This window comes from Physeter macrocephalus, chromosome 13 (genome assembly GCF_002837175.3).
Source record: "Physeter macrocephalus isolate SW-GA chromosome 13, ASM283717v5, whole genome shotgun sequence".
In the NCBI taxonomy this organism is placed as follows: Eukaryota; Metazoa; Chordata; class Mammalia; order Artiodactyla; family Physeteridae; genus Physeter; species Physeter macrocephalus.
In genome coordinates, this window is record NC_041226.1 from 5,423,365 (window position 1) to 5,430,132 (window position 6,768).

At 52.7% G+C, this 6,768-nt stretch overlaps 2 protein-coding genes across 2 annotated transcripts in view; both read left to right on the plus strand.

The window, feature by feature from the left end:
- The first annotated feature begins 3,699 nt into the window (after positions 1 to 3,699).
- Positions 3,700 to 5,290, plus strand: POLR1D (RNA polymerase I and III subunit D). Its single transcript, XM_024126025.2, has 2 exons — positions 3,700 to 3,829; positions 4,716 to 5,290. The coding sequence occupies exons 1-2, from the start codon at positions 3,804 to 3,806 to the stop codon at positions 5,089 to 5,091; spliced, it is 402 nt and encodes a 133-aa protein (XP_023981793.1). The 5' UTR covers positions 3,700 to 3,803; the 3' UTR covers positions 5,092 to 5,290.
- The window catches only part of LOC112065424 (protein POLR1D-like), a 42,500-nt gene continuing 39,442 nt past the window's right edge, over positions 3,711 to 6,768 (plus strand). The window contains exon 1 of the mRNA XM_024126026.3: positions 3,711 to 3,829. Within this exon, the coding sequence (XP_023981794.1) occupies positions 3,804 to 3,829 (26 nt within the window). The 5' untranslated portion in view covers positions 3,711 to 3,803. The remainder of the gene's footprint in view (positions 3,830 to 6,768) is intronic.

Consider the following 6,768-nt stretch of genomic DNA (forward strand, 5'->3'; position numbering starts at 1 on the left):
GCCCTCAAGTCAAAAAACCTAGGAATGACCCCTCTCTCATTAATCATATGCAGTCACTTACCTAGTCCAACCAATTACACTTCTCAAGAACCGCACCATCTCTACTTCCACTGCCTTCACGCAGAATAACCACGAGCATCTACCAAGTCCCTCCTGTGTGCCAAGCACTACCCTAAGCAGCATACATGTTTTTCAAGTTTTATCCCCCAAACGCTATGAAATGAGAACCTAAGGAAGAAAGAGGTTACATAATGAGCGACAGAGCCAGATTCAAACCCAGATAACGTGAACCGAAAAGTGCTGAGCACTTAAACCCTACAGTATAACAGCTCCTGCTCTGTCTCCCTCCTTCCCATCTGGACCCTCACCATCCTCCAGACTGCCGCAGTTATCCTCCTGGAATGCACATGTTATCAAGACGTTCTCCTGCTTAAAATCAGCAGCTCGGTATCACTGACTGGATAAAGTCCAAATTTCTTAATGCGGCATACAAAATCCTTCACGTTTCTGTTCGAGTCAGTTCAATAAATATTTGAGTGCCCACTGTAAGCAAGGCAAAGTGCTAAGTGCTCGGAAATGAATAATACACCAGGCCCTGGCCACGACTCCAACCCCAGACACTGTGTCCTTCAGCCAGAGGAACCATACGCAGCTCTCATAAAGCAACACCGTACACGCTAGCCCCTTTGCCTAGAACGAAAATCTCTCAGCAATCTGAAGTGTCTGTGTGAGGCCTTCCTTAACAAGCTCCAGGCAGAAATGCTCCCACTTTTAAGTTCCCACAGCACCTGTTCAAATTGCTTTCAGGTAGCTGGTAGAAGAGAGGTATGGATCAGTTTCCAAACAACAACACCACGAGCCAGTTCAGGGCAAGAGCTGACCTCTGCCATCCATGCCCGGCACACAGAAGACACCCATTTGCTAGATGAATAAATAATGAAAAATGTATAACCTGATGAGAAAAGGAGAGGAGGAACAAGTTACAGAATTATGACTGCCAACACACAGGTGGAACAAATTAAAAGTAGTATTACTCTACTTCGGTTCCGAGTTGGCCTACATTTTACCCCTATGGGAAAACTCATGTGTGGGACTTGGACAAGCTAAAAAGGCAAAACTTTTGTTATTCGTGGCTCAAGAAAGCTCTGACAGGCCAAAAAGGATACAAGATCAAAGTCCATTTTCTAAAGGGGTGTGGAGATGGGAATCAAATCTATCCAAGGAAATAAAATTTGAGATCAACTTCATCAGTGCTGCGTCACAGTACAAGCAAGAAAAAAAATAAATAAAAATCAAAATCTGTCCTGGGACGAAGGCCAATCTACAGATAAGTACCACTGCTGCAAGAATGTGAAATTCTTAAAGTGAAGACAGTTCCAGTCAACCAGAGCTCACAACTGTTTCCTCCTCCTGAACCGCCGCTGCTTTTCATTCAATTTCGCTTCTGTGATTTAAAAAGAAAACAGCTACACAGTTAAGGCCACGCACGAGTGTACTGCAGCTCCTGGCAGATACGCACGTCCTAACTCATAACCTTAAATGTACACAGAAACATCAGAAGAAACACTACATCTAAGTGGAAAGTCCTTCGTCTAAAACAGGGCATGAAGCTCTGAAAAGCGAGTGATGTCTTTCCTGAATGGTGCCCTGGGTGCGACTGCTTCCAAATCAAGATCCGAATTTTGAAATTACTCCCTCGAAGACGTCAAATCTCTCTCCCACCCTCTCCAGTCTAAAGCGAAGGGTGAGAATTCACAGGCAACAGGCTGGGACCGAGGGTATGATCTCTCCCCACACTCCTTTGCAGGGAACAAGACCGAGGTAAGGCAGCTGGCGGCACTCTCATTCACGGCAACATACACGCAAGGAACAGAAAACTCATCTCCACCTCTCCCCTTCCTAAAATTGGAGCAAGCGACGCAAAGACCAGAGAGACGGTGGCCGGAACCACCAAACGGTAACAGCGGCGGGCACCCAGCGCCGGCAGCCCGCGCCCTCCTCCCCGGACCAGCGCGGCGGCCCCACACCGGTCCGCGTCCCCGCAGCCCGGCCGGGCGAGGAGAGCGCGGAAGACGCCGCGGCGCCGCTCCGGCCGCCTCCAGGGCGCCGGCCGCCCCACACCCCACGCCGCCCGCACCTGAGGCGCGGCCGGACCCGCGAGCCGGCGCAGAGCGAGGCGGGCAGGGCAAAGTTACTCACCGGGGGAGCGCGCCTGCCCATGCACGCCCGGCTCCCGGCGCCGCAGCCCAGCGTCGGCTCCGCTTCCGCGGCCCGCTGAAGGACCGCGGGGCCGCCCAGCCTCCGGTCCGCTGGGAATCGCCGCCGCGGACTTCCTGGCAAGAAGCAAACTCTGGCCAAGACTTCACTTCTCAACCGCCCCTGCTGCCATCCCGCGGGCGAACGCCAGGGCCGAGCCGCGCAACCCGACACGCACCCGGGCCAATCGGCGACAGCACAGGGCGGGAGGGGGCGGTCCAGAGGGCGGCTCCGCCTATCCAAGAGCTCGGGGGGTGAGCCAGGCCGGGGCCGTCACTAGGAGTTAGAGTGAGCCCGCACCGCCCCTCGCCGCCCGCCCTCCCCCACCCCTCGGCTGTCCACGCAGCCCGCCTTATTTCCCCGCGCTCGGGAAGTGCCTTCTGCGCTCACCGCCGACGGCGGGAGGAGAGGGGAACAGCTGCGGGAGGTGGTGAACATCTAGGGGATCGGGGGTGGGGTAAGGAGAAGAGGTGGCGCAGGGAAACAGAACTGTGGGCGTGTCGGGCGGGAGGACAGCGGGGGTCGGGGGTAGGGACCGGGGCTGGCCGGGGTGACTGGGGGGCGAGGGGAGCAGGACCGCCAGGAGGGGAGAGGGTTATTGGCGAAGAAGAACACCTGAGGGGACGGAGGGCGGAGAGCGAGTCTGGGTGGTAAAAGGTTGCCGAGGCGGGGTCAGGGGCACCTGGGAACAAAGGTGAGCGGGAGGTTCCTCAGGTGAGGAGGCTTAAGAGGCCAAAAGGGTAAAGGGAAAAGGACGTCCAAAGCGAGGCAGGACATACTCCAGGGGTAGAAAGAGATCCTAGAAAAGAAAAGATGGGGAATGGGGACAGTTTCCTTCCAAACTCTCACTCCTCCCCTCCCCGCCAAAGATAAAAAACAAACGCTTGTCCTTTGACCCAGTTGAGCTGTGCAGCTGCAAGATCCCAGATGAGACAAATACCGTGTTACACCCATGCTATTCTGTGGTGAAATTCTTCAAAGTGTGTTGCTCATCTATAGTGTAAGTCTGTCGTGCCATGAACGCCCCCGTCCCCGGGAGGTGTGGTCCTCCCTGGGATTAATCCCGTCACCCACCGGGCCAGCAGCAAGTCAGAAAGAGGCCCCATCCTGGCTGCGAGAAGGAAGGTGATCTAGGGGCGGTAGGTAAGGCCCCGCCCCCTTCGCCATCACCTGGAGGGAAGGTGCCAAGGGCTGGGCTCCGGCGCCCACTGGCTGGTCTTGGCCTCGGGGCGGGGCAGGAGCCCGACCGCACCAGTCTCCTGTTCGAGCTCTGCGGGCCGACTCGCTCGGAGCGCAGGTGAACCGCTCAGGCCTGGCCACCGCCCTCCGCGCGCCGGGGGCGGGGCCCGTGGGCGAGGCTCAGCGGCGGAGCCTCCACGCCCCGCCCAGTGGCCGGGCCCTGCCGCGCCGCTGCGGCTCCTCCTCCCTCCTTCCGCCGGCGCTCCTCCCCTCAGTCCTTCCTTCCTGTGGCGCCTGCTCGCTTCGAGGTATGGGGCAGCGCCTCCGGCCCGCCAGCACCACCTGAGGATCCCGGAAGTCGCCCCGCAATGGAAGACGACCAGGAGCTGGAGAGGTAACGGCCGAGGAGGGGGGCGGGAGGAGCTGGCCGCGCCCTGCACCGGGAGTCCGCGGCCGACCGGGGCCTTAGCCTCCGCGGCCCGGCCTGGCAGCGAGGGCCTGGCTGGGAGGACAGTCTAGGAGGGAGCAGTGGGCGCCAGGGCGGGGAGAGGGGCCCCGATCGGGAAGGGAGGGGGGGACACCTGGGTTGCTTGCGTGGAGACGCTCAGTACACTCGATATCAAGGAGGGAACACGAGTTGTGAGACCAGAGTTAAGCCCCCTAACTGCCCACCCCCATTTGGAACAGGAAGAGTAAATAAAGCTAACGTGCACCAGGCCACTGTTCCCCGAGCGATGGGGGTGGTGTGTTGGTCGGGCTCAAGTCCCTCCTCTGTGCCGAGCGCTAATTGATCCACTCTGTGCGCTATGTGCTCTTTCTCCCTTCTGCTTGGTGCTCTTCTCAGACTTTCCATTCTAGTTTCCTTACCTCCTGCAAACGGAAGCCCTCGTTGGCCCTGCACGTTGATGATCTTTAGTTTCTATTTTTATGATAATCTGCGTTTTTCCACGCTTTTCAACTTCCTTTTCATCCTTTAGCAGCCTATTCCTTTCTTGTGAGCCTACCAAAAGAAAATTTTAGCAAACTTTTTTGTTTTAAGGGCACTCACCTTGTGGCCATGTGGATGGCCAAATGGAAGAGGGAGAAATTGGAGGCAATAAATTATTGATTGGTAGAATACGTGGAGGCAGAAAAATAATAAGGGCTAATGCTAATCGTTCTGTGTAATTGGAGTGCATTAGAGTAATAACGTGTTGCAATTGTGATATAGTAGATGAAAAAAAGCTAGTTACAAAACCGTATTCAGTGTGATCTCATTTTTATAAAAAATATGTGTGTAGAAAAATATCTGGATTGAAGACCCCAATGGCTGAAGGCGAGAGGAAGACAGCCCTGGAAATGGTCCAGGCAGCTGGGACAGATAGACACTGTGTGACATTTGTATTGCACGAGGAGGACCATACCCTAGGAAATTCTCTTCGTTACATGATCATGAAGAACCCGGAAGTGGAATTTTGTGGTTACACTACAACCCATCCTTCAGAGAGCAAAATTAATTTGCGCATACAGACTCGAGGTGCCCTTCCAGCTGTTGAGCCCTTTCAGAGAGGCCTGACTGAGCTCATGAATGTCTGCCAGCATGTGCTTGACAAGTTTGAGGCCAGCATAAAGGAATATAAGGATCAAAAAGCCAGCAGAAATGAAGCCACATTCTAGTCCCTTATGCACTATACAGGGAGGACCGACCACTAGGATATTCTATTCCTGCTCTTGCAAAACCCAGAGTAAACGTTGTGATTACAACATGATCTGTCCTGCAGAAAGGCCTGCTTCTAGCTCTTAACCCATTTCAGCTGTTGGAGTCCCTGCAAGAAACTGTATTCTTCTAATAAATTCCCTCTTTTATTTAAACTGATTTGAGTGGTTCTTGTTCCTTTGTCCTCGAGGTTGACTATTTTAGGTTTTTGTGGGTTTTTTTTTTTCTTTTAATTGAACCAACATTGAAAGTGAGGAAACTATGAGATAATCAGAGGCCTAGACAAGGACTTGGATCAAGGGAATTGAAAGGAGTGTGTGTGCACACCTGTGATGGGGGGCGAGGGAGAGATGCAATAGAGCATGACCCCAGATAGGCTGTGGAAAGTCTAGAAAGGAAAGGTGGGAGTGAAGGGAGGACTTGGCCTCTTCCTAGATGTTTTTAGTAATTCATGAGACAACTGCATCCTTTGCTATGATTGGTAGATTGGGCAAGGGTGGGAAATAATTTGAAAGAATTGTGAAAATTCTGGTTTCACGTGAGAATGTTAGGTGGTATCAGGCTCCATCTTCATGGTAGCATTTATAGGATAGATACCAGTCAGTGCTCTAATTTCAGGATGCTAATATATTAAAGAAGGAGAAAACTGGGATGACCAGATAATATTTTCAGTCCTTGGGTAGGTATCTCAGTATAGCCCAGGGTTACATTAAAAGGAACAGTATTTGAGAGGAAGTAAGGACAGGGAAGAGGAAACTTGCATGTGGGGAAAATGATTTTTTGGGAAAACCTAAAATATTCGTAAATCACACTTAACAGCTGCCCTATTTACCTCTTCAGCCTTGTGTCTCATACCTGTCCTACCCCAACTTGACTCTTAATTCACCCTAAATATCTGTCTACCTTTGAACCTGAGCACCCCACCCCCCAGTACTCTGAGAGGGGAATCTGCTTTAGGTGTGGAAGCAGAGAGGATCTTCCAGAGATTACAGGAAGAGAAGGAGCTGGCTGTGCAAAAAGAAAAGGCATTCTGGGGGAACAGCACTTGCAAAAGTCCTGAAGCAGAACACTGGTGGTTTGAGGAAATAAAGGTCTTGAAAGAAGATGTGCATATCTATAGCAGGGCCAGCAAGGAGGAGAAGGGCCTACGATAGACTCCATGGGAAGAGCTTTGGCGTGGAAAGGACTGTGGGAAGTACAGTGGGAAGACATCTGAGTAACCGATCACAGTGTGTCGGAACGGATCGTAGAGAGGCCAGGGTAGAAGCAGATAAACTGTAAGAGCTGAAGTGGCCTGGAAGGGCCATAAGCTAGTGACGGATTTGAGATACATTTGAGAGCCAAACTGGCACCGAATTAGTAGAACCCAGGAATTGGATGTGGAAGGTGAGGAAAGAGAAGGGTGACTCCTGTCGAGGTATGGGGCGAAATTACTGACACGGGAAGCTTGTGCGGGGGGATTGACTGGGAGGTGGAGAAGGTGACTGAAATCAAAAGTTCCCTGTTGAATGAGGTAATCTGTAGACAGGAGTTGGAGGCCATGAAAGAGTTTTTTTTTTGTTTGTTTGTTTTTTTTGTGGTATGCGGGCCTCCCTCTGCTGTGGCCTTTCCCGTCGCGGAGCACAGGCTCCGGACGC

Excerpts from the sequence above, each read along its gene's own strand:
- POLR1D (XM_024126025.2), top strand. The coding sequence starts at position 3,804 with ATGGAAGACGACCAGGAGCTGGAGAG. Across the intron at positions 3,830-4,715 it reads GACGACCAGGAGCTGGAGAG|AAAAATATCTGGATTGAAGA; the intron begins GTAACGGCCGAG and ends ATATGTGTGTAG.